Raw genomic sequence first — 25,494 nt, 5'->3', positions numbered from 1 at the left:
GTCTTTTTTTTGGGTGGAGATTGATTTTTGGGAGCTGTGAATAGAACCAGGATCCAATTCCTGTAGGTGGTAGGATAACGCTTATAGAGACACCCCTGAGCAAAGGGGCAATATATTACAGTAGCAGCTCTGGATTGCCTCTTTGGGAACAACTCAGATGTTTGTTTCTGTTGAAGAGGGGTGATTATTTTTACTTTACATCTTTTACTTCACTTCTACATACCGGTGGCCAAAAGTACTTTTAAATTACAGTCTGAATATCTGCCATTATCAAGTAATAAGGTACTTGATACAAAAGGATTTTCTCAATAGCAGAAGCAAACCCTTTTATATATCTATACTTCATAAAAAATTTCACACATTTGATGTTAGTCATTTGTTTTTTAAAAACCTTTATCATAATAATGCTGACTTCTAGGCACTTACTATTTGGTGATATCCTCAGGGAATATGTAGAACTTACTGACCTTTCAGAGTGGCTTTGGACCCCAGTACTTCTAAAGTTATAGTCATAGTCTTAGATGTTTTTTAAAAATCTTTCATTATCCACTCTGTCACTTGTTGGTTCGACATCATCCTTTCACTAGTCCCTCTTTCACTACTTATAACTTCTAATTCTGATTAGGTAAAAGATAATCAGATCGTTAGCCTTATTTGTGGATATTATCTAAGATAAATTTTAACTCTGGGAAACGACTTGGGGAATTTTCCAGTGAAAATTTCCTGTGACTGCTCAGAGGATCTTTTTCCTTGGTGTTTGGGTTCCAAGTAGTCATTCTGGATAAATGAGCTCTAAAGCAAGTTAAATATAACATTTGTCAGTAGAAAATGTGATGTATTTTTCTTTTTAGCATAATTTTTATTAATAATTTGTTAAATCGTGGAGATTATTTTAGTAAAAATATTAGTCAAGCAGTGTTCAGTGGCATGGATAAACAGGCACTTAATGGACAGAAAGTTAGTTTACAATCATTATGTTTTGTAGCAGTTTGTAAAGTTCCTGTCAGTGACAGCTTGTCCTCTCAGCTGTGCCTCTAGTAAGGCAGAATAATTACTTCCAAGTAATTAACTAAAGGAAGAAAACCTTGCTAAATCTTATTTACTTTTTGTAAAAGATAGGATGAAGCCTAGCTAGTGAGTTGCGCTTCTTCATTTCAAGTACTTTTGGAAGTACTTAATGCTTTTAAGCCATTCTGATCAATTTAAGCTCTTAGAGTAAATTAATAAATACTCACCCAGAGGACAGGGTAAGTAGCTGTAATAATTACCGTTTCCACTGCTTGGGCACATTGTCAGATGTACGATGACTTGGAGAGCAAACTGCACTGGCCATATGTTTTGTTGACACCCTGGGGCTCACCAGAGCTGTAACAGGGTGCTTTGCGCACGGTTGGCTTCTATGTGTGGACAGTTTTGTTTGGAAGGTAAAGAAAACTGTGGCTATCACTTGGCAGTAGTAGAGTTATGAACAGTGATTGCATTGATAATTTGTTTCAAATAGAGTTTTGTGAAGCTTGCAATTCTATTTAAAATCATTTTGCTATATTGAACTTTAGTTCCTTTCTAATCCCAAGTTTGCTTTTTTATTCTGAAAACCAGATTAGTAATTCACACTTACTTTTCCATTGAACTTTGAATTTTCTAGTGGATTTTATCTGTTTAGCGAATGTATAAATCTGCATGTGGTATTACAGTGTGCTAGCTTTTCCAGATTACATAGCAATATACCCCTTTTATATAAGAGTTAATGAGTTGCCAGGTTAGACTCAGCAGGCCATTGTTACATTAAAAGCCAGAAAGTTTGCTGTCTCTCTTCCATTCCCTTCCCTACTTTTTTTTCTTTCATAGTTTTATTTAGTTGCTATATGAAAATAACTTCTAAAAATTGAGATTTTTATTTTTTAAAACAACATAGAGGTTTTTCATTGTGCTTCCTTACAGGTTCTATCTCATTGTTAATTTTAAATTATGGTAATTAATCTGAGCTGAGTAATGGTTTAATCAAGGTAGACCTTGCTCCTTGGCTGTGCCTCTCTCCTTTTTCTACCCCTCTCCCCGTTTTCACCTGTGGATTCGCATGTCTGACCTAGCAGAGTAATTGGGTCCACGGCAACATGGGCGTGCCTCCCTTAGAAACACTCAGTCTCACATATGACTCATAAGCTGAAGCACAGACACCACTTCCCCAATCTACAGGAGCCATTTTAACAGCACAAAACTTGCCGGATTGCTTTTTACTTTCAAGCCCAAAGGACAGTATCTAAAGAGAACGAGAATATTTGAAGGTAACTTGTTAAGATCTTGCGTGTTTGCTTCTGGCTGTTTCCTGAGCCTGATAAACGGAGGGTGGTTCTTACCTGTAGAAGGACAGGGCTGAATGTGTTCTTTAACTCTCTGGAAAAAATGTGTGTAGTCAGTCACATGCCTGATTGAACTTCACTACTAGGGGGAAACAAAGCTTTCAAGTTCTGGAAAGTTTTAGATCTTCTTGGTAAAGCATTTTTTATATTTTGTGTGATTTTTTTCCCCCCATATGACTTGAGAATAAAGGAGATTTTTCTTACTTTCTTTTTCATACTACAAAGCAAACTAGGTCAAATTCCAATTTTTAAAAATGTAATTGTATTTGTGAGGGTACCCTGTAATTTACAATTAAGTAAACTATATTATTCACCTGTGATTTGGGTGTTAAGAAAGAAGTTCAAGAGCGAAGATTTTGTTTTGGCGTTTTAGTTAAGGGGAACTTTGGGACACCTCAGTCATAGGTGTTGCTCATGGACTGTAATGCCCTTTGTAATATCCTTTTTTCTTTAAAGTTAATGAAATTATACTAAACACTTAATTTTGAAAACTATATAAGTTTGAGTAAAATGAATGGTCATTTAGATAACAAGTTGAAGTGATTATTAAATAAAGAGGAAGAAAGGCTAGAATGATTCATTTACTATTAGAAAAAAGTAATAAAGTTTTATAATTCACACTGGAAACTTATTCTGTGTAACAGCCTTAGAAGCATAGCTAGTTTCTGAGGAAACGTAGTATTTTGATTTGTGTAAAAAGAAAAAGTAAAGAGTATTAACCTTCTGTCTATACAACTATTCTTAAAATTTGCTTGTTTGGAGTAAAAAAAAAAATACCTAGAAAAGGTTGCTTAGTTTTTTCCTGAAATATTTCTCATTATTGAAATTAGGAGATTCTGGTGTGCCTTGAAGTTCTAGGTGCTCTGAGAAGCTGGATGCAGCAGTATATTGCTTACGAAAGTTATTTGTGAAACTAAAATTTGAATGAAAGTAAAATTTGAATATGCAGTGATTCCAAATACAGTTTTTAGAAATAAAATTTGCCAAGTCATTTATTATTGAATGTAATGATATTTAGCTAGTTCTTTGGGAATTCGCTGCTAATAAATTTCTGACTGCTTGAAGGCCTGTCAGATGAAAGTGAAGATTTCTAGGCCGTCAATTACTATTTCTTACTCTTTGAAAGGATTGTTCATATTATCAGATCTCAGTTTATGGTCTTATAAGACAGGCACAAGCAGACATTTTACCAGTTCAGCTCTGAGCCATTTGCTGTCATCTTTGTTTGCGTATTGCTGGTTTAGTCAGCTGTTGAGTAAGCAGAGGTTGTATTTACTTCTAGTGTGCTCTGTGTGAAAAATCTAATGAAACTTTTTTGCCTTTCTTTCTCTCTTTTTTTCCTCCCTTCCTTCCTCCCTCCCTCCCTTCCTTTTCTTTCTTTCTTTTATTTTTTTTTGAGTTTTTAAAGGCCAGCGACCCACAGAGAAAAATCAAGGGGCACACAAAGAAGCAAATAATTAAGATTTTATTTATTAAAGAGAAGTAGAAGAATTTAGTTTCTTAAAATGAAGACATTGGTGCAATTCAAATAAAAATAAATACCAGTCATATATTTCAGTTTCTTATTATGTGGAGAAGACTGAGGTGGGGCTTCAGGGAGAAGGGAGGAAAAAAAAAGCATAGAAGCAAAGGAAGGCCAGTACGACTTATTAGGCAGTCCCCTTCCCATCCCACCCCTTTCCTTTTATAAGGTTGAATATGAGTTTAAAGTGAGTCATCAGAATTAAACTTAGAATTACCAATTTGAAGAACTTAGCGTTAAAAAAGACTGAAGATCATCCAACTGCCTCACTTTTATAGTTGAAGAAACAGTGGCTCAAAGAGGTCTTGTGACTTGCTCAGGGTTATGTAGTGCTTGATGGCAGGCCTTCCAGCCTGGAGCTGCTCCTGCTAGCCCACACCAACAAGTGATGCTTTGTTTGAAATGGTCTGTATTTCCTCAAGAGTAAATAAAGCCTTAATTAAGTTGCTTGGTGATCATTTTGGTGATAAGGTATGACCAAATGAATTAACTAATGATTTTGAAAATGTGTTCAAACTAAGTTTCCTTTTTCCTCAGAGAGAGGATGAGCCATTTGTTTAATTTCTACAACAGCTTTTTTTCACTACTATTAGAATTTTTTCATAGTTGAAGCATTGTGACATTGCATGTTTAAGATGGGCCTCAGGGAGATGGAAATACAAGGACTTGGGAATTTACATTGAACTTCCAGATAGAAAGACAGGTTTATTTCCACTTTAATTTTACCTCATATTGTTTTGGGAGGGCATATACTGTTTAGTATGATACCTTGTTCTATTAAAGTGTGTGTGTTAAACTTTGCATATGTTTACAAAAATCTAGAGGTCTCTAAACTCTAACGTAAGTACAATCTTGACTTTAACCTTCCCGTAATTAATAATCTCATTCCATTTGTTGTACCCTACTCCTCTTCTTTGAAAGTTTACTTTACATACCGGGCACTTGAGTCTTAGAATCTGGGGAATACAAAATCTTTGTCTATTCACTTTTTGATGTGTTTTTATTATGGTGGTTGAAATTTACTTCAGATCTGCCTTTCTTTAGATTTTTTTAAATGCTTTGCATATGACTGTTGAATCTTTTAAATTTCCAAGTCCCCTAACCTAATTCAGCGTCAGATCCTCCACAGTGTGGCCATCATTGTTCTAAGCAACGAACAGGGCACAGAAGGCTAGAAAACCTGGGCTCTCGTCTCACAAACTTAGATTCTTACTGGGAAAACGTAGGTGAAATAAGTAAAGAATGGAACCAAACCACTGAGTTGTTAAATTTCGGTTCAGACTGTTTGCCTAGAGGTGAAAGGTGACTGAGACTTAAAATAGGCAGAAAAGTCTATGAGTCTTTAGGAATTATGAGTATTGAAGAATGAATAGCATTTGTGTAGGTTAAGGAGAGTGTCTTCAATAAGAATAAGAATATAAGCTCTTAGAGAGCAGAGATGTTTTATTCTATTTCTTCACCTTTTTCAACCTTTGACAGAGTATCAAGCACAAGTGTATAGGCCGGTGTTACTTGCTGCATTAAACCCTTGGCTGCTCAGTTGGGCAGGTCCTGTTAAAGTTAGTGGTAGCAAATCTTTAAAGGGCATGTGGCCTTCAACTTAATCTCTGATGCCTGCACATTGCAACCAAAGAAGTAATTAACACCTGCCTGGTAGTATACTACCTTTAAAGTAGTAATTTTTGACCTTTGGTGTAACAGAGAATCACCTGGCTTCAACTTAGAGATTTTGGTTCCTTAGGCCCTGGGGTTTGACTTATCCATCTGCAATTTTAATAAGTACTCTAGATGACTGTGATGCACAGGCTGCCACACTTTCTTGGAGAGTTTGCAGGCTTAAGAGCTGTGAAGAGTGATTAATCAGTTACTTAACATTTTAATATCTGAATTTTTAAGGAACAGTGGTATTTTGAAGCCCACGGCCTGTAGTAAGTAAGAAAAGTCACTAGAACTTATTTAGCCTCGTCTCCCTACCCTAGTTATCCCTTTGTCTGTTCCAGTTTTTTGCTGTGGTATATTTTTCAACTTTGTGGCTCTCCCTGTTTCCTTTTCTCTAATTCTACATTTTCTCCTCCGGCTCCCCATTCACTACCGGCTTGACCACAATATATAATTAAACTAATTATTTTTGTTTTTCAGGTATAATTAGCCTCTTCTTTATCTCTCAGCGAGCCATCACACTCTCTCCAATGTTAGTTTTTTTTTTTAGTTCCCTTTGGTGCTTCATGGTATCTCTCCATTCTGTTTTCCTTGGGTTAGAGCCAAAACAGCCCCTTCCTGATTTAGGGTAGCATTATAGTCTTTGAAAACCCTTCTCTCCTGGGAAATACACTATTAGTGTTTGTAATTGTTTGAGTCTGGCAGGGAGTAACTTTTTTTTACCGTTTGAGTTTCTTTGGACATTTAACTGCATAGTTGATTGCATATTTGTAGGCTTTGCATTACATTACGTCTCATCTAATGGGATATAGGTGTTCACAGACTCTCATAGAAATGGGAAGAAGAGTCCCATCAGTTGAATGGTCTGAATATAATTTTGCTACCATCAGTTGGCCAGAATATTTTGCTCCTTTGCTTAGGAGCTGCCTCATAGAAATGGTAGGAATTAAATTAGTAATATCATTGAGTCAACCTAGATGATTAGGGCAGTTTTCAACTGTCTGAGCAATCTTTCTCCCATTAGTAGAAGAGGAACTCCTAAAGAGCAAGTTATTTGTCACCTCTATCTTTGTGTCTTGTCAGACGATCTGTATACTAGAGTAAAAGTGGCTATTGAGCTATACTACAAATGTGTAGGCACCCCACCCTTTTTGAAAAAAATAACTCCTGGGCTGTTTGCTTTGTTGGTAGAGGTAAACTTCTCTTTTCACTTTCATTCTCTTACCCCTGTAGGAATTCAGAGCTCTTCTTTCATTTGTCTTTTAATGCTGAGTAGCAGGATATCAGCTCTTTTTTATCTCCATATTTTGTAGCTTGAGATTGGTTGCCAGCATCAAAACAAACCAAAAAAAAAAGCACAACAGTAAACAATATGAATGCCTTCTGGAGTTTTAATGAAGATTGATTTAATAATTTTTATATTAAAAAGCTATCAAAATGATGCACATTGTTAAAAATCTAATAAAAAGCCTTTAGTGAAAAGCAGCCTCTCTACCCCTTCCCACTCTCAGTCCTGCTGCCTAAAGGCAACCACTTATACAAGTTTTTGGTTTTTTGATTTTTCAAACTTGAATTTTCTTGAATCTATCCTTTTCCAGTCTTCTACCCCATGGAATAGAAGTTCTTCAAGGTAGCAGGAACCAGTGTGACTTCACATGATATAAAGTCACGTAAAGTTCATTTTCTATGTGATAGATGCTCAGTAATACAGTGGTCATTGTATTTGTGCAGAGTTGTATGGTACAGTTTTACAAATCTAAATTAAAGAAAATTGGTTATTTTCTGTGTTTTAGAAAACAGTCCTGTAAACAGTGAAACTAGAAAATTTTACAATTAAAACTATAAAAATGAGGTGTTGATTTAATAACTGTTAGTTTATATGCATCTTATTTTTTATACCAAAATACTAAATGGAAGCTGAGTATTGTAATGGAGCAATTCATTATCCTTTTTTCTTTAAACCTGAAATGTGCATGTGGGGGAATGTATAAAACATATACAGTTTAAATGTAATTACATAGTGTTTACCCATGTCACAACAGAAATAGAGCCTGTTTATTAAGATAGAAATCCCCCAGCGGGACTTTCCTGGTGGTCCAGTGGCTAAGACTCCCTGCTCCCAACGCAGCTGGCCCAGGTTTGATCCCTGGTCGGGGAACTAGATCCCTCAGGCCTCAACTAAAGATCCCACATGCGGCAATGAAGATCCCAAGTGCCACAACTAAGACCCAGCACAGCCAAATAAATAAACAAATATTTAAAAAGAAATCCCCCACTCTGCCCATGTCTGTTTCTCCTTAAAAATAACTATTATCCTGATTTTTGTGATAAGCTTTTCTTTATAGTTTTACCCCTTCGAACTTTATTTAAATGGATCACACCATATATATTCTATAGTGACTTGCTTCTTTCATTTAACTGTATTAGCTTTATCTTACTTAATTTTAATTGCAGAGTAGTATTACATTGTCTGTATCGGAATGTATTTATTCCTTCTTGTTGATGGCAGTAGATTATTTCCAGTTTGGGAACACTCTTGCACATAATTCTTGGAGCATACATGCAAGCATATGTGAAGAGTTTACAAAGAGTATGGAGAGAATGAATATTTAAGATACTTCAGAGTTTTTCATTATCTTTCCTAGGAACAGATGCCTGCTATTGATGCCTTCCTACCCATTCAGCATCTTACTATGGTGTTTTGCCCTGGGGACTAAAATCTTCCAGGACCCTAAACAAATGGGCAGTTGATGCCTTTAGAGTAAGTTGCAAACATTAGTATATTTGACCACTAAACACTAAGCAGTTTAGCATGCCTGTCATTTATTAACTAGAGTTTAATTAGTTCAAACATAATTTTGAATAAAAAACAAATTTTGATAAAACATTATAATCCCTATTATATACATAAAAACAATATTATTATTGATATGTATGAAGTAAAGGTATAAAAATATAGACAGTTGGGGCAACATCAATTTTAGAATAGTCGGAGGAGATTGGTGAGGGATATACAGAAGGCTCTAACTATATTTGACTTTTTTATTCTTAAGAATCTGAAACAAATTATGGAAGAGTGTTAATGTAATGTGAAGCTGGGTGATGGGTATGTCAATGTATTCTTTCTTTGGTTGAACTATTTCACAGTAAATTGTGCTGTATAAGGGGTAGTTTATTTTTGCCCCACATTTACATATAACTGAGAAATAATGTTTAATTTGTTGAGGAGTAGAAGTTGATTTTTTAAAAAAGTGAATAAACTCTACATCAGTTAAAAAAAAATCACCATTTCAGTGAAGGAGATTAGGTAGATTCAGAATTAAGTTATAATAGGACCGTGTATCTGTCCCACATAAGTAACAAGATGGCTCTGGGCATACTTCTTTTTTTAATAAATTTATTTTATTTATTTTTATTTTTGGCTGCGTTGGCTCTTCATTGCTGCGCGCGGGCTTTTTCTAGTTATGGCGAGCGGGGGCTACTCTTCTCTGCGCAGACTTCTCATTGCGGTGGCTTGTCTCGTGGTGGAGCACGGGCTCTAGGCGCGCAGGCTCAGTAGTTGTGGCGCACAGGCTTAGTTGCTCCGCCGCATGTGGGATCTTCCCGGACCAGGGCTCAAGCCCATGTCCCCTGAATTGGCAGGCAGATTCTTAACCACTGTGCCACCAGGGAAGTCCTCTAGGCATACTTCTGATGAGTAAATGATAATTTCCAGTTGAGATCCATTGGAGCTATAGTTTGCTAGAAATAATTTAGTCTTTAGAATCATCACACATTCAAATATTTTTCAAAAACACATTTTAGAACAAAGATTCATAAAACATAATTGATATAGTATTAACTGACACTGATAAACTTTTAAGTAGCTAATACCCCAAATCAGACTTTTACATCTAACCAGATTTATTACCATAATTAGTGTTTCATCTTGCTTCCTGATATGGGTGTCATCTTGTTTCCTTAAAATTCTTACTATAATGATAGTAATTCTTGCATCTTTAGTGACTTTTTTTGTTATAAACTTGATATGGAATCTTTATATAAGATTTCCAAAATTTAATAATGTAAATGTGGGAGTTGTTATAAAAAGGGAAACATAGATCTTAATCCAGTGTTTTGCTTTTGCAGTCATCTCTTGGCTCTCTTTTTTGAGCTCTTTTTCACAGTGTCCATATAAGTAGTGGCAGGGACAAAGAGGAACAAATGAAAGTAGAAGTCATAGGATTTTATAGTTGGAAGGGTTCTTAAAAGTCATGCAATTCAGGGGGCTCCTGGATTTGTTATTATTATGTTCCTTTTCATCCTATATAATTCATTGATTTCATTCAACAATTATTTATTGTCTGTTAGGGAGAATTCTTGATGCTGGGGAGTACAGCAGACAGAGATTTTCTTATGGCAATTTAGAACATATCCATGCTGATGGAACCAATGCCGTATTTTGTGTTTTTGGCCGCACTGTGTGGCATGTGGAATCTTGGTTTCCGGATCAGGGATTGAACCCGTGGCCCCTGCGTTTGACGTGCAGAGTCTTAACCACTGGACTGCCAGGGAAGCCCCCAGTGCTGTGTTGGTGGCGGTGTGTAGCCTGTACCTTTTAGGCAAGATAGAAAAGGTTAGACCCCCAAGCTTCTTGTTAAGATCTCTACACATGGCATTCCTAAGGTGGGCTATAGCCTTTGTTCTGCAGAAGGTCAGAGCACTTTGTGAGAGGCATCACTGAAGATGGGCTGCTTTTTGCATCTTAGATATTTCTGTTTGTTATAATTGAAGCCTAATAATCATGATTTATCTTTCTTTGGTAATAATATTTTTCTAAGCACTGAGTCCTAGCGAATGTTTAAAATTCCTTTCCAGGTAATCTTTGTGTTTATTTAGAATTTTATGTCTTAAAGAAGCTTGTTAAAGTATGCTGGAAGAATATATACAGTATTATACTATTTATATAAGGTTAAATATATACCACACAAAGCACACGTATATTAAAGCGTAAAGAAAAAGAATGTGAAGATTTTAGATTTAAATTAGAATAATCTGAATTAACGTTATATGTGTTTTAGTTTGAGAGACAGTTCATATTTAGAAACAGAAATTTGTGTTATTTGTTTATTCAGAACGTTTTATGGCCTGAACTGTTAAGCTGGGTGTTATATATTTGATCCTTTCGTCTTTGGATCAGAGACAAATATGTGGGCTGTTATAGGATCATTTATAACCTGTTAGTCTTCTGAATAAACTGAAAGGAAGGTGTACTGCTTGTCTGCACTTGGAAGAATAGAACAGCTGCTCACCATTGTTCGCATATTTGATTGTTGAGAAGTGGTAGACGCCAGGTTCTCTGCAGATGTCCTGAGACTTTTCTGACCATTTTCGGGTGGTTCGACCCAAGCATCAGAGCCAGAGGCTGTGGGAAGGGAGCTAATGTGTAAGGAAATGGACAATTCCCTTAGGGTTCAGGGAGCATTTATTCCCTAGATACTGGGGACAGTTGAGGGTAATACATTTACAAGTAAGAGCAGAAATATACTAAAGATATGCTAGGAAGGCACTAGTAGCTCTTAACACTGTTGAAAAGAATGAACTAGATATTTTCATTGAAAAATACTGAATAAAAATGAAATTGTTTTCCAAGATACTCATTTAAGAAATGTTACTTGCTTTAGGAACATGGTGCCATGTTTAAAGCTGATTATTACATGTATATTAAATTCTCTTTAGGAAAGAAAGACCATAAAATGAGCTTACTTGCCGTAAAATATTGAGTCATTGTGGGCATTGACCTAGAGACAAATAGCACTATAGCCTGGTGAAATTGTAGTTGTGGTAACTTATAGCTTAGGTAAGAATTGACCAATGGAGAAGATGGCTGTATTGTGCCCAAGTTTTTATGGAATATGATGCATATGAGTGATGAATTGAGGTGATTCTTAGGAATTATTAGTTGGGGTGGCAGCTAGGCATGATGAAAAGTGAGCATCTCTGTTTTAGTTGTAATTAATTGCAAGCTTGCTTAAAATGACTTAAAACAGTAATAAGTATTCACCTATTGGGAATGGAGTTCTATTTGCTTTGCGTATAGTTGGAGAACATATGTGAATAGATAATGTGAGCCATGTTTTGGATATACTGAGAAGAGAGCAAGGGAGTGGAGGTAGTTTGATTGGGGGGGAACACAAATTGTAATCAGGGAGAAGTGCTCACAAGAAGCCATGGTAAAAATGACCAGAGATCAAAGAGGCAAGGTGTCTGTCCTGCTGTTTTGAGTCAGTTGTTCAAAGTGGTTTTTTGTTTTTTGTTTTGTTTTTGGTGGTAGTTATCTTTTTTGAGAGGTAAAGGCAGGGTGGGGAGAGCGTCTTCTGTCTAGGTGGTCACATGTTATTTACCTAACCAGTTGGGTAAAATAGTTTGGGGGCTGTCCTGTTGTTCAGAGACTTGATTTTTTTACTCACTCATTGTGGTTTTCAAGTCTTAATTTGTAAGGTACTTACTCCTAAGAATACTTCTTAAGAAATCTATTAATAACGAGTCTTCATGTTTGTAATGAACTTAGATCCCAACCTCAGAATACCTTTTTAATTGTTCTGTTTTCATAAACACTCTTTACCAATTCTATCTTATACTTCTGACACCAAGCTTTGATACCTTTTCACATAAACTATTGGACTATTTATAAAACAAGACATAAAGATGTAGCAGAGAAGGCAGGAAATACTTGACGTTTGTATGCCATATCTTGTTCTCTGCTTCCTGTCAGTTAAACCACGATGAGAGGAACAGAGACACAGATGTACAATTGCTGCTCTAATTTCCCATTCGGGAGACCAGTTAGGTATAAAGCTTGTTTCATTAAACTTTTGTCACTTGTTGATTCTAGGCATGTTGTAGTCTTGTTTTGTGTTATATGGGTTGTATGGATCACAATTAGATGTTTGATATAGAAAATATAAAATGTGTTTACTTTTGTGAAATTTTTATAGGTCATAAAAGACTGGCATTCAAATTTGTATCTATGGTATACATGCAATATGAAATGATAAGCTAGTATGTTGGTCTCAAAATTTTGACAAGCATTAATTTATATTTGTATTTTGGTTTATCAGTATTTTTTAAAACTTTTAGAGCACTTTATGGTTTACAAAGGAAAATCTTACTAGGTACAACTTTAAGATGATGAAAGGAAGGCCACAGAGGTTGACCTATCCAAGAAAATAAAGTTAGTAAATGGCAGGACTAGGATTTGGATGCAGGTCTTCTGATGCTAAATCTTGTGTCCTTTTAGGAAAAGGTTTGTTTTCATTAAATTACTATTTTACCTATTATTCAGTGATTTAACCTTTTAGGTTTTCCTTAGCTTCTTCTATCTGCAATGTCCCCCCAGCAAATAATTACTGAATATTATGGGAGAATAAGCTTTGTAGCCACTTCTGCTACATCTTTTGTCTTAGCTGATAGACTGATTGCCCGTAGTGTCATAGTGTTTCTTTCCTGTCCTTCTCCCTTACCCACTGGTGTCTGGCAGATAGGTCCCTAATGAGCATTTGTGAAATAAATAAAAGAGTGTAGATAGTACTGATATGATTTCTGAAGGCCACCTAGTATATAGGAAAAGATAATACAGAGGGAATTTTCTCTTCTTCCTTGAAGTGTTTATATTTGTGAAGGGAATGCTTTAAAAAAATTCCAACAAACTTTTTTGGTGGTTGTTAAATTTCAATTAACTCAAAGTCAAATTAAAAATTAAAGTGAAATAGAGGCCCTGAGGTTTGCCTGGAAGAAGTCAGCCATTGGATTTAGCTGTATCTATTTTCACCTCAAATTTTCCCTTCGCCTCTCCTTATGTGCCTACAGATGGTCTGAAAGGTAAGAAATTCTCCCACAACTCTTACTGTCCACTTCGAGTGGGAGAGGTTACATTTTCTGTGTCTAGTTGCCAGGGATCGAGAGGTACCTGGAAGTTAGACATGGGAGGAGAGGGGCAGAGTTTCTTCTGTTCATGGGTTGTAAGATAACTGTATTGCGTGATAGTCTCACATTTTTAAAGGAGAATATTTTGAGGGGGAACATCAAGATCACCAGATTAGAAGCCCTTCAAAGGCAGAAGTTTTGGTCTGTTTTGTTCTGTGCTGTATTCCTGCCACCTAGAATAGAGTCTAACATGTTGTAGGTACTCAGTGGAGTGTATGAATAGATGAATGAGCAGGAGCTGAAGTCAGACGTGCTCAAACTCTCTCTGAGCATCTTGAGTATTCCTTTGACAAATAGTTACCATGGGCCGTCTGTGTAAGCTGTGGGAGTATGGTGGTGACCATGACAAAGTCGTTTTGCCCTTATTTGGTTGGCTTTGTCAATGCATGGTTATTACTGATATGAAGATTAAATGACAGATATAGCAACATACTGTAGCATAAGGCCTGGCACATGTAAATAGTAGCTAGCTATTATTTTCTTCTTATTTATTTCTAATTTGTTATCATCTCTTTCTTAAATTCCTTGAGGATAAGTATCATGGTTTTTTCGTATCTGTGCAAAAACATCAGTGGTTGTAGAGATGTTTAAGAATTACGTAAAGTAGTATATATGTCTTGCTTTACAAATTGTAAAAGCACTTATTAGACACTAAGATATTACCAACAAGTGATCACGTAAATGGACCTTATTGTGCTGTTGTACAATTTCTGGATGTGTCTTCATGCTAAAGTATTTTTAAAAATCTAATAAGTGCCTGTTATATCTACTAAAGCAACTTTGAATTCTTGAACTTCCAAAGAGTAAGGCAAAGCCATAAAGCAGAAAATACTTCTAACAAAGAGCAAGTTTAATGCAGCTAGACATTCTTACAGGAGTATCTCTCTTTTAAACATCACCCTGGAAGGAAGTAGATTCCTTGAAAGTTGGTGATAGAAGTCTCTATTAAGTGACTAAGAAACTTTCATCTGTCATGGGTATCATATCCTTCTTCACTAACTGAATCAGCATCATCTTTTCAAAATACTTAATACTAAATGGCAATATACAATCATCCATAGATGCAGTGAGTTCATAGATTTCAAAGTTTCACTGGTATCCAAATGGATGTAGGACAATTTTGATGTTCAATTGAATAACTTGTAAGAAAGGTTATATCGTAATAAGTCATATCTTTTTGAAAATTTTATTTTCCTATTTCTCCCTTCTTCCAGTCCTTAGGCAGAGAACAAAAAGTTGAAGTAAACTAGTGATTTTTGTTTGTTTTGAATAACTTCCCCACACCCTGGGTAGTTTAAAAATCATTGTTGAGAATCTCTATTACAAGTAATTAATGAAGAATTTAAGGAGGACAGTATACACATCAGTGGCTAGAAGTTATCAGTGTAGCAGTCTAGCTATGGAATGTTTGTTTAAACTGTCCTCATCATTTTTAGATGGTAGTTACCAGATCCCACTTGCACTGGGCTTTGTAATCTTGGGACCACACTCTGTTGTTGCAACCGGATATGAAAACCTCCAGGAACTTTGTACTTCTTCTTTCCAAATCAAGCCTAAATTCCACTGCCTGACTTTCAAGACCCTCCATAATTGGTTTTGCTTTGCTTATTTAACCACATTTTCTACTATTTCCCATTGTCAACTCTTAGCTCTGGTCAGGCTGTTAACTATCTCCAAACTTACTTTGGTAGGTTTTGATTCTCTTTATTCTTCTGTGTCTCAGCCTTCTCTCTGTCTCTGTCTCTGTCTCTGTCTCTCTCTCTCTCTCTCTCACACACACACACACACACACATGCATGCACATATGTACACATGTATGCACATATAAGCAAACATGCACATACACACACTTTCCCTTTCCCTGTGGTCTCTCCACATCCTATGTCACTTTAAGGTTGAGTTTAAGTCCTTTATTGTCTAAAGTGTTCCCTTGATCCATTTGACCGTCCCCTTTTCTGAAATGCTACAGTATTGATCAGCTTTATTAGCATTTAATTAAATGCTAACTTTTGGTGTTCAGTTGTTTTCTCTCTTGGTCTTGTTTCCTGAACTAGATTGTGAGCTTCACAGGAACAAGCCCATGCAGTATCTCTTTGTCTTTCCCACAGTGCTGAGCTAAGGGGAAGTTCACTAAATATTCACCAATTTTTTTTTTTACCACCAAGTCAATCAGTAGACCATGGTTTCTTCTGAAAATGGATGTTGTGGAAGGCCTAAAAATTGAACTGTTCTGTATTATAAATCTTTTTTTTTTTTTTTTGCCACACCATGCGGCCTGTGGGATCTTAGTTCCCCGACCAGGGATCAAACCCGTGCCCTCGGCAGTGAAAGCGTGGAGTCCTAACCACTGGACTGCCAGGGAATTCCCTGTATTATAAATCTTTATATTACTTGTGAATGATATTTAAAGTTTGCTTCAACTTAAGATATGTACAATAGGAAGATACGAAGTTACATGTGTAATTTATACTAAGCCCATGCCCCTCCACTTTCTCATCTCTCATCTTGTGGTTTTACTGCTTCTAGTTTTTTTGGTGTCATTGAGTTTAGCATCTTAGGTGAGAGCCAGGTACTTAACGAGGATGATTGTAGGAAGAATCCCATTTTAAGGATCTTGACATGGAGCGTCAGAATCTTTTGATTATATCCAAACTTATTTAAACTAGATTTCTATTATCTAGAGAAGAAAAGGGGTATGCTATGAAATTGGGGATATTCTCGCACATAGTGAGCAGGAAGTTTTGTGCACAAGGATCTTTGAGTCCATCAAACTTGTTGGTGACTTGGGAAAAGGTGAAAATGCTTTGCATCTCTAGAGTTTATATCCTTAAGTCTGGTCCCACTGTGACTTGGAAGAGGCCGCTAAAATGCCACAGGTATAAAAGGTTATGATCACCCAAGAAGATGTGGAGAGATCTGGATTGAGCCTATCATTCAGCACAGATGAAGCCTGGGAAAGGGTAGTACGTACAGGGTGCTGGGGGGAATTGGGGCAGGGCCGACTTGGGCTTCTTTAATTCGGGGGTGGGGTCAGGGGGCCATGAGAGACTATAAAATGCGGAAATGCTGGTATACCTATTTTTGAGATGGGAGTGAAGAGAAGTAAAAAAATTGTGACAGAGGTGTCCTTTTTAAACTTGGTCCGTGAACATTCCCAGTCAGTCTTCTGGTGCAGGTGATCAGATACCCCGTTTTTACAAATCTGACTGGCTGCATTTTTCTCATACCTTTTGGGACATCATGAAGAGCCACTTCAGCCCTGTTAATGAATTTGAAGTTTTTCTTATAGGCAGTGGAAGCCACTGCTTAGTTTTTTTTAATTAATTAATTAATTAATTATTTTTGGCAGCGTTGTGTCTTTGTTGCTGCACGCGGGCTTTCTCTAGTTGTGGTACATGGGGGCTACTCTTCGTTGCAGTGCGTGGGCTTCTTATTGTGGTGGCTTCTCTTGTTGCGGAGCATGGGCTCTAGGCGCGCGGGCTTCAGTAGTTGTGGCACGTGGGCTCAGTAGTTGTGGCTTGCGGGCTCTAGAGCACAGGCTCCATAGTTGTGGCACACGGCTTAGTTGCTCCGCAGCATGTGGGATCTTCCCGGACCAGGGCTTGAGCCCGTGTCCCCTGCATTAGCAGGCGGATTCTTAACCACTGCGTCACCAGGGAAGTCCCTTTTTTTTTTTTTTAAATTGAAGTATACTTGATTTACAGTGTTGCGTTGATTAGTTTCAAGTAGAGAAGTAAGTTGATCATATTTTCATTTTTGGTTAATTACTCCTATTGCAGGGTGAAGAACCACAAGGGGAGCTAGAGTAAAGGTAGTAATGACCCATCAATTGAACACAGAGCTCCTATCACCTAAAAATACAATCTGTGGCCGTTAAGCTTTTCATGTAACCTTTGATTTTGTTTTCACCTGATGGTGTGTCTCTTCCTAAGAGTGAAACTTCTCATGACAGAGTAACAGTCTCTTCTAGAAGAGTATTGTGCAGTGTGGGAGTTAGAGATGGCAGGAGCTGTGTCCTGTAGCAAAATCTCCTGTGGGACTTCACAGCAACATCCCTGGCTTTTCCCCTTCACTTTGGGCCAGAAGGAAACACTGTTATTGATGGGAATCTGCCATATTCTCAGGTGAGGGAACCATTGGACTAGAGCGTATCTTTTCTCTGATGATAATATTAAACAGGGGAATAAACAACCACAGAAATGAAACAGTTTTCTTGTGAGCTGATTCTTGTTTGTTACAGAAAGAAAAATGTTAACTGCCTGATCAGGTCTTGCTGATAAGCACATTTCAGCATATTTGTGTTCCCGAGCTAGATGTGTTTTGTCGGAGTTTAGATTTTGCTTGCTGGAGGAAAGAAAGTTCCTTCAGTCAGTTTATTTGCATAATAAAAACACCAATAAATGACATTTTTGACAATTATCACTTTCAGCCACTTGGGGAAAGTAAATTTTTTTTTTTCATGACCAAGGTTAAAAGACTATCTGATTACTGTTGGGTATTTCTTTTTGGTTTTAAATTCTCTTGTTTTCAGAACATGCTCAGAAAAAGGGTTAATCTTGAGACCACAGGTAAGAACAGGTCTAGGTATGTGATATGGTTTTGCAAGGTGCTACAAATGCTGCCTGAGTGTAATGTGACACCAGGTAGGCCCAAGTGGCCAATGATGGGAAGTGGAGAACAATGTGAAAGAACCGGCCTTTCAGGTCTGGGGAGTGAGTAATTGCAGCCTGTCCTCTGAGTACTGGAACTGTTCTGGGGTGTCAGCAAAAAGGCCAAGCATAGAGAAGTCAGCCTGTTCCCTTGATCATATTGACTTTGTGGGGTTTTTGTTGTTGTTGTTTCACTTTAACATGGTTGAAGCTAAGGTGAGCTTATTCAGGTTTCCAAGGCCTGCTTTGGCTTTGCATATATCACCAGAATACAAAAAACATCAATTTGTGTTTCATTCACATGGAAATAAAAATATACTTTTGAAAAAGATCTAAGTACTTCACTTCCCCTGCCCTCCCCCTCAGTTTCAATGAAAGATGCCTAAAGCAGCGGAGCTACTTAAAAGATACAGATGGTTATATATATGGTACTTATATGATTCCAAGAACATATTTTTAAACTTTTTCTACATTTTCTTGAATTCCTTGAATATTTGAAATGAGTTAAAGGTGGTAGTATAGAAACATTTTCTTTTTGAATTAAGAGAACCCTGAAAGCAGTAGGGAATGATTTGCTCCTCTGTGACATTTACTTGTATTTTTTCCTCTTCTATTTTGTGTATAGAGTACATGATTTAGAGAGTGCTATGCAGTGAGATTTATTTTACAATTAGTGTCTTTTTTTGTTTGTTTGTTTCCTTATTCAGTAGAAACTGAGGGTCTACCCTTGTTGGGGGAGGTTAAAGTCTGGTTACTTAACTGTAACTACATTTTGATGTGTTTATTATGTTTTTTTCTTATCTACAAGTTTTTAGTGCGATAGCAATAGTGTATTCAAAGAACTAGCAAGAAAAATGTCAATAAAATTTATTTTAAAGTATTTTAATGAGTTATTGTGGTAGCTTTATAAAAAGGCTTACTGATGTTTCCTTTTCACTTTTTTAGGCTGAGTGAAAGGTAAAGCAAGATAGTGTGATATGATAGAACTTGGAAACGAACAACAATAGTAAAATTTTAAGATTTAAAGCAATAATAGAAAAATCTAGAAACTCCTCTTTTTCAGTTATTCCACATAAAAATGTGGAAAATGATTTACCAGGTAGCAAATGTGTGTAAGGGATTTCTTATTTGTCCAGATATTCTACTAATGAAAAATACTAATGAAGTTCTATTAATGTAGAGAATTGGGCTGGGAATTGGGGAAAAATAGAGAATTGTTGCTTTCTTTGTCATTAACTGTCTGTGTGACCTTGGACAAGTCAGACTGGGCTAGGCCCAAATTCTCTAACTGTTCAACAAATGCATTGTCCTAGGTAATCCTTACATCTTTTTTAGTTCTAAAAGTGTATAATTCCACACTTTTCAGATTGAGAATGGGCAGACCCTTGGAAGATTGTATAGAATTTATCTTGTTACCACTGATTTATTATTTTCATTTCTGCTGGGAGCTAATATAAAGCATTCTACCATACTAGAAAACAACTGGAAAGGCCTAACTATGGTCTGTTACGGAAGAATTCCATTCATTACAGTTTATGGATTTATTGCTTGCTTCTCATTTCTAACTTGAATAGCTTCTCTTCTCTCACGTTTCGTGCTCTATTTTCTTTAGTTTTTATTGTATTTCTTCTAGTTTCATGGTTTTTCCAATATACTTCCTGTTCTTACGATGGGTGTATCTGTATGCTGAAAAGGGTGGTTTATCAGGTTACCACTTCATATAAAAATACTTTCCGTTCAGGTACTTGGCATCTGGGGTTGCTACCTAGTTCCAGTTCTTTAGATGCTCCCCACCTTAGAAATACACAAACACACACACACATACACACACACACAGTCTGAATACTTTATTAGAGATAGTCATTCAAATTAAAGGTAGTCATTCAACCACCCAATTGCTCTAAGTTGGTGTATTTTACCTTCTTTGGGCCAGAACTGTCTAATCTAAAAACTTGTTCCTCTTTTATTTGATTGGTTCCCTTTGTCAGTTTTCATATTGAGCGTAATGAGTTGGTAGCCTAATAACTTCCAAAGGTTGGCAGTGATTATTTAAAAGTATCATTATGAATTAATGGGTTTATAGACCCTTGTGTTTAAAGCCCTTTTGAAGGGAACTTAAATTTGCACTCAATTAGGGATTAGAAGGCAAGTGTGAAAAGTATTAAAAACTGATTTTGACTATCATATGTTTATAATACCTGAAATCTTTTATAATAAGTTATATAACAATTAACCATTGAGTTGGTTGTAGTAGCCAGTAATGTGGCTAAGGGTTTTGTATTTACAATCAGTAAATTCATTTTGTTTGGATTAGGGACATAATGGAACTCTGTGTTAAGGGAGCCTTGCCAGACAGGGTGTGGTCCTAACCTTGAAGCAACTGGATTTATCAAACAGGTGCCAAATTTTTAGGCACTGGAGTAGAATTATACTTTTGTTGATAATGGGGCTATAGTGTTCTTTGTTGGAGTCTAGCAAATAGCTGTGGTAAAGGAGACTCCTAGGGAGTATGGAAATGAGACTTAAGGAATAATTTGTTATCTGGCAAGCATGTGTTATATATCTCTTGCACTGTACATAGATTATAATGAAGCTAATGTTTATTGAGTAAAATTTATATGCCAAGCATTCTGCACATACATTCGCATCTCATCTTCACAGAAACTCTAGATGTTGGTGTTGTTAGGCCCATTTTACAGAATGAGAAAACTGTGGCTTATACCTATTTTGCAGAAAGAAGAGATTGACACTAAGTAAGTAACTTGTCCAAAGTCACAGTGCAGAAGATTCAAACCCAAGTGGTCTGATTCCAGAGCCTGTGCTCCTAACCATTTTGCTTGAGCTACTACTTTACCTTAAATTTGAAGCTTAGTTTGGCAATAAGCGGTGAGGACCTCATTGATGAGACATTCCTTTGGCATGTCTCCTTGAAGAATAAGAATACGGTCCTTACCGAGTTGAAAGATATGACAGCCAGCTTGGGGAGTTTTTATTATTTGGTGGATTCCCAACTGGATGACTGCACAAAACTGTGAAGTAAGTTAACTGTCTGTGTCTTTGTGTTGAATTAATAGTTTTCACTTTTTACTTGTTATTTTATAAAGACTAAGTGACACTTTGAAAATGAAATATGTTTGGGAACTATTAATACAGCAAAGTGTTCCTGAATATAATACATATAGCTAATGGTTAGTAATTCAACCAATTTTTAAATTTCCTGAAGACCTTATAATTTTGTTAGAGTAGAAAAAAGGCCTCTACTTTACGCTGAGTACCCATGTTTTTTCCACACTAGAGCAGATTTGAGGAGTAAAATGATAAGTTTAGTTTTGGACATGTTGTAGACACGTTGACTGTGAGGAGCACTGACACGGACTTATCCAGTAGACAGTTTAGTGAGTGGATTTGGACATCGGGAGCTGAACTAGAGAAGGAAGTTTGTTTTTTCTAATTTGATATATGTATTTACTTAGAAACCTGTGTTCTAGGGAATTCCCTAGCATGGCAGTTCAGTGGTTAAGACTCCGTGCTTCCACTGCAGGGGACACGATTTCCATCCCTGGCCGGGGAACTAAGATCCCGCAAGCTGCACGGTGCGGCCTAAATAAATAAATAATAAGAAAAAAACCTTAAAAAGAAAAAGAAACCTGTGTTCTGAACTATTACAGCATAAAGGATTTGGGTAGATTTAGAGGCTGTGTATTGTAGTCATGGACAGAGTCCTGATTGAGGAGATGAAGATTCTAGTTATAATTCTGTTAATGCTTTCAGATTGTGAGACCCTGGACACAGAACTCAGTTTACTCATGAAAAATTGAATCATTGATCTAGGTGTCCAGTCTCATCTCTTGCTGAAAAAATTTTAATACACTGAGGCTGTGTTACTTAAGTACCTCTAATATGTATGGGTGGTACCTCTGGATCAGGAATTAGAAAAATTCTTCCCAAGAACCACCTTGGTGCCGTAGGCTGTATAACTACTCAGAGAAGAGGAAGAGCAGTGGAATAGAGTGAAAGAAGACAGAGGGTCAGAGGACTAATGAAGCCAATAAAATAATGGAGGAGCTTTCCTTTACTTACACATTTTCAGTTTATGAACTTCTATATAGAAATGAACAGAGTGAAGGTATCTCTTCCTATCCTAACAAAGGCTTAGTGATCATGGGCTGTCATTTCAGTTTCGGTTGATTACTGTTGGTTCCTAGTGTGTACTGTAAGATGTAGGTATGTTGATTGCTTGTCCTTATTTTTGAGACTAAAAAAAAACATTTATTAAAGAACAGTAGCACTGTGGAAGTGCTAGTAAGAAAAGGTTTGTGACTGCAATGGAAAAGAAAGTGAAACTTTACACAGATGTGTTCACACTGGTCATTGGGACAGTGTCACCTTTGTATTTATGAATAAATGGATTTTGGAATAGTCTTTTGGAATCTAACCTTTTACAGAGAAATTTTCCTATCAGGAAACATCCCTTGATTCTGGTTATACTTTCTTACTGTGGTTCTTTAAGTTTAGAATAATGATTTCCGTCTTATCAAAAGTACTACAGTAATTCTTTCAAAGAACATACATAGAGCGTAAATATCTGTGATAGATTTTCAAAACAATATCTGTCAATATTATCCTTTTTATTATTAGTATTATATTATTATCATTAATATAATCCTTTTTATTATTATTACCAAACCGCAGAGGTTTGGTAGGTACAGAAGAAACTTTAGACAATGGTTATTTACCCAGAGAAATTTTGCTGTAATTATTTTGGTGCCTGGTACATAGCTTTGCAAATAATAGATACTGAAACATGTACTCAGTTGAATTAGGGGGACATAATTTTCAAGTGTGAGACAGTGTACAGTTAGTGCTAATTTGGTGGTAGGGGCAATAAGTACTGTATTTTTGAAGGCCCATGTATGTCAAGGCATAGAGGTTGGGAGGCTCTGTGAAAGAAATGGGACTTGAGCATTGAAAGATAGAGAAGATGGGAATGGGTACTGAGAAGTGGGAGGGGAATTCCAGGAATGGGGAATAGTAGAAGTTGAAAATGGAGGTAAGAATGAATGTAGTTTGTGTGGAGGACCTAAGAAGGAAAGCCTAGTACAGAAGAATTGGGTGAGAGTTTAAAGGAAAATATTGTATGTATGTTTTATGTTTCTATGTCTGTCTGATGAATTTTGGTCAAAGTACTTTCCCCCGCACCAGACATGGTACAGTACTCAAAAACTACCTAAATAGTAGTGCTAAAAATACTTTCCCAGTGTTGGAGTTGAAGTCTTTATTAAAAGAGATGGAGTGGGTGTGGGAAACTGCTGGGTTAGAATTTAGTGAGTAGAAATATTGAATTGAATTGAATTCTTAACTTTTTTTTTTGATTTCCTGTTAGGGAAACCACAGTCATCCATGATGACCCCTTAGAGTCTGCAATATATACGAAATTGGCTTTACTGAAATTAGGAAAATGAGTATGTGATTTAGCTAGCACATACTGGCTGGATTTAAGTTTTCAGGGAAACTGATTTCACGAGATCAGCTTCATTCCTGAACTTGTCTCTTTAAAATTAAAATTGTAAATGCTGTTTCAAAGAACTAGATGTTATTTAATGTGCTTATTTTTATGTCTTTGTCTTTTCATGTCATATTTATGGCCATAACCGTATGAAGCAATATTTAATAAAATTGTGATAAACTTTTAATTTCCCTTTACTTTTGTTAGTAGTGGTAACTTTAAAAAAATATATTGTTAAATATGCAAACATCTTTGGCAGGCACTCTTTAAAGTTTTTCTCCCTCTGCTGCGAAATTGTTTTCACTCTTAAGTTGCGTTTCTGTTTTTCTATTGTAAAGTGCACTTCTTTGCATGTTCTAATTTGCCATGACGTGGTCAAGTGCTGTTTCCTTCCTGTTGCTTGCAAGCCTGTGCTAGAGATAAGGATACATTTCAGTGCATTAAAAAAGAAGCCACCGAAGACAGGCTTAAGCATGGTAAAGCATTCTACTTATCAGAAACCTTTTTAAAGAACAGAAAGAGTGAGCTTTATTTCTGCTTATTTTTAAAAGCTTTTAAAATAGTACTATTAAACTTTAAATGTATTAGACAGATTTTAAATCCTTATATATATTAGGCCTAACAAGGATACTGTCTGAATGTTTCTATTAAGGCAAAAATATATGTTATGAAATTACTCATGGAGTAGGAATTCCTATGTGTGTGGTTTGCTAGGTTAGTAGAAAGAAGGAAATTGTTTATATATGCTTTATTGCAATTACAAAAACCTAGTTATGGCTGGGTAGATTTTTTTTTTTTTTTAATAAATAGTACTTTGTAGTTTAATGGGGGTTCGGGTGGGGGGAGAATGGCTTCAATTTTCAGTATTGAGAGGTGATCTTATCTTAGCAGGAATGAAATCTTAAAAGAAAATATATGTCTAGTTTTTTTTTAAAAAAACAACAACCCTGTATTCACTAGTCATGTTGGTTTTGTTTAAAAACATTAACAAAAAAATGCTCTGGAGACATTGCTGTCTGTATTAACTGTTATATTCAAAATAGTATGATTGCTTTCTCATAACTAACTTATGTTTTTCAGGTCAAGAAGTTCTAGAGAAGAAGAATTTCAGAAAAATTGCCTCAATTTAAGTAAAATCCCAGTGAACCAAGAAAATTTGAAGCACCTTCCTTAAAGAAAACCTGGTATACAGTAACTTCACAGACTTAGCTTGGGTTATTTACACAAATTGGTCACTGGACTCTGCTGCCTGGTACTTGAACCTGTTTGGAATTTTTCTCATGTGGATCTAAGGGGAATGCTTTATTATGGCTGCTGTTGTCCAACAGAACGACCTAGTATTTGAATTTGCTAGTAACGTCATGGAGGATGAACAACAGGTATGAATGAGACTTAGAGAAAATCGGATTTTAATAAATTTATTATTTTACTTTTTCTATTTGTCTCAAAATTATTTCCTTTAAAAGACAGTAGGAGAAACTTTATTAATGTAAAAATTTAGATATTAAAAATGTGGAGGTAATGTGATTTTATGTGTTAAGTACTAGTTAATTCATTAAGAAAGAATCTTATCCTTAGCTTTGATGTGGTAACAAGGATATAATACTTTTGGGGTTAGCTTGTTTTTCTGTAAAATGAGACTTAACAGGAAATACCTTAAGTAATTATTTCAGAGTACTTTGAAAAGTTCTAGATGACATACTGACAAGACATGTAAATTTTTCTTAGGACTGGTGATTGTAATAGTTGCTTGCAATTACACAGTTTTAATATATGTGGTTAATTAAGATGTATAATCCTGGACTATTCCTTCAAGGGGATGGAAAGATGTTA

The 25,494-nt window shown here is 36.1% G+C and overlaps 1 protein-coding gene across 6 annotated transcripts in view; it reads left to right on the top strand.

Annotated features, from left to right (window-relative positions):
- Positions 1 to 25,494, top strand: part of ELF1 (E74 like ETS transcription factor 1) — a 105,057-nt gene that overhangs the window by 26,055 nt on the left and 53,508 nt on the right. For 3 of the 6 annotated variants that reach the window (XM_033436703.2, XM_004274547.4, XM_004274546.3), the window contains exons 1-2: positions 2,132 to 2,285; positions 24,742 to 25,040. In XM_033436703.2, the coding sequence (XP_033292594.2) occupies positions 24,969 to 25,040 (72 nt within the window). In that variant the 5' untranslated portion in view covers positions 2,132 to 2,285; positions 24,742 to 24,968. Of the gene's footprint in view, positions 1 to 2,131; positions 2,286 to 8,186; positions 8,303 to 24,094; positions 24,138 to 24,741; positions 25,041 to 25,494 lie in introns of those variants that run through there. The other 3 variants (XM_033436700.2, XM_033436702.2, XM_033436701.2) reach the window with 3 other exon arrangements.

Source organism: Orcinus orca, chromosome 18, assembly GCF_937001465.1.
Source record: "Orcinus orca chromosome 18, mOrcOrc1.1, whole genome shotgun sequence".
In the NCBI taxonomy this organism is placed as follows: domain Eukaryota; kingdom Metazoa; phylum Chordata; class Mammalia; order Artiodactyla; family Delphinidae; genus Orcinus; species Orcinus orca.
The sequence above is the reverse complement of the archived record's forward strand: the minus strand, read 5'-3'. Positions and strand labels throughout refer to the sequence as shown.